The following is a 1,577-nucleotide window of genomic DNA, read 5'->3' on the forward strand; positions in this document are numbered from 1 at the left end:
CCCGGAGTCTTGTCTAATGAACTGGTAGAGCAATTTCAGGTGTGCTGTCTTCTGCGCCGCCGCCGCGAACGGCCTTGTCGGCTTCCTTTACTCCTGCGCCCTCGGGGCCTCACTCAGGGGCCGCGGGTAACCGCGGCGGTACAGCGTCTCCATCAGCACCCCGTCGTCCTCCATCTCCTGCAGCGCCTCGTAGCCGCCAATGAAGTGCTCGCCAACAAAAAATGCCGGAATGGGCGGCCGCACGTGCTGGCCTGTGGATGCCGCGTACATCTCACGCAGACGGCGCTGCAGTACAGGGTCGTCCGCCAGATTCACCGAGTCGTACTGCACGCGTTTCAGGTACAAGAGGGTCCCTATCTGACGGCAGTGGTCACGGACCCTGCGGTCGCCCGTCATGGTGGTCGTGAAGAGCACCGCCGTCGCGGCCTCCCCCGCAGCAGAAGCAGAAGACGAAGGAGGAGACGCAGTGCCCGAGTGCGGCGACGGGGCGGGGGACAAAATCGGGGAGGGAGTGGCGGGGTGGCAACGCCGCTCCCCGTCCTCCACAAGCGCATTCGCCCTCGCACTGAGGTCGCCGTGGCCTGTGCTTGACTGCTGGGTAGTGGTGCCGCCGCCGAAGTGATGAACGGGCGCGTTTGCCCGCGCCGGCGCCGGCTTCGTGGGGTGGGAGACGAGAATAGACGGCGGCCTTGAGGCGGATCCATCCCAGTGCGGGCGGAGCGCGCTCGCCGGCGGGGCGTTGCTGCGCCCAGCGGACGTCCCCCGCCTCCCACCGCCGCCGCGCGCGTCCTCCTCGCGTCCTCCGTCTCGTGCGGCCCCCGCAAGACCCCGCGCGTTGGCGCCGCTCCTCGCGCGGGCGACGGCGTTGGGGCTGTTGCTGGCGGCCGCCTTCCTGGAGCGCTCCTGGTCCTGCAGGAAGTCCACGGCCTCCTCGATGGTGTGCCGCCGCGCCGAGACGAGGTGGGCGAGCTCCTCCACCGTCTCCGCGTCCTCGTCGGGGAAGGCAAGGCGCAGCTGCCGCGCGGCGCATTTTTCGCTCGGGTACCTAAAGTCACGTTTCTCGCCTTTTTTGAACGCCGTTGCGGGCGGCGGCGGCGGCGACGACGCCATCGCGGAGGGGTCCGCCCCGCCCCGCTTCATCCCCCGCCGGCGTCACGGATGTACGAACGCACGCCGCGGAAGACACGCACACGCAGCCGCGCCAACGCGCGTCGTCAACCGCAGCGAGAAGGCAAGTCGTATGAAACAAACACCGGCGCTACTTTTCCCGGCTGTTGCGTCTGCGTCCGTGTGGACCGTCGCTGACAGTGGCGCCCGAATTTCCCCTCTATTCACTCGATCCCTACGATTATGATTGTTTTTCCCTCTCTCTATCTATCTTTTGCCTTTTCCTGTTTGCCGCGGAAGTGTCACAGTGGGGTAGCGAAAAGGGAGGGGGGAAGGGGAGGAAGGGGGGGTATCGACGTTCCTGCGTGCCCCCTTAACCCCTCGCCCCGCCCTCCACGCCGCCTGGGGAGGATCACCGCAACGAGTATGAACTCCGGTTTTGTTTTCTTTTTTGATTTATTTATTTTTTT

At 65.9% G+C, this 1,577-nt stretch overlaps 1 protein-coding gene across 1 annotated transcript, besides 1 other annotated feature; it reads right to left on the reverse strand.

The window, feature by feature from the left end:
* Window positions 1–87: 87 nt before the first annotated feature.
* Window positions 88–1,140, reverse strand: Tco025E_10283 (uncharacterized protein; the record flags this gene model as incomplete). The annotated part of the gene is made up of 1 exon (XM_029377062.1): window positions 88–1,140. The coding sequence occupies one exon, from the start codon at window positions 1,138–1,140 to the stop codon at window positions 88–90; it is 1,053 nt and encodes a 350-aa protein (XP_029222845.1).
* Window positions 1,141–1,544: 404 nt separating this feature from the next.
* Window positions 1,545–1,577: a microsatellite.

Source organism: Trypanosoma conorhini (assembly GCF_003719485.1).
Source record: "Trypanosoma conorhini strain 025E chromosome Unknown Tco_14.4_contig_01586, whole genome shotgun sequence".
Classification (NCBI taxonomy): domain Eukaryota; phylum Euglenozoa; class Kinetoplastea; order Trypanosomatida; family Trypanosomatidae; genus Trypanosoma; species Trypanosoma conorhini.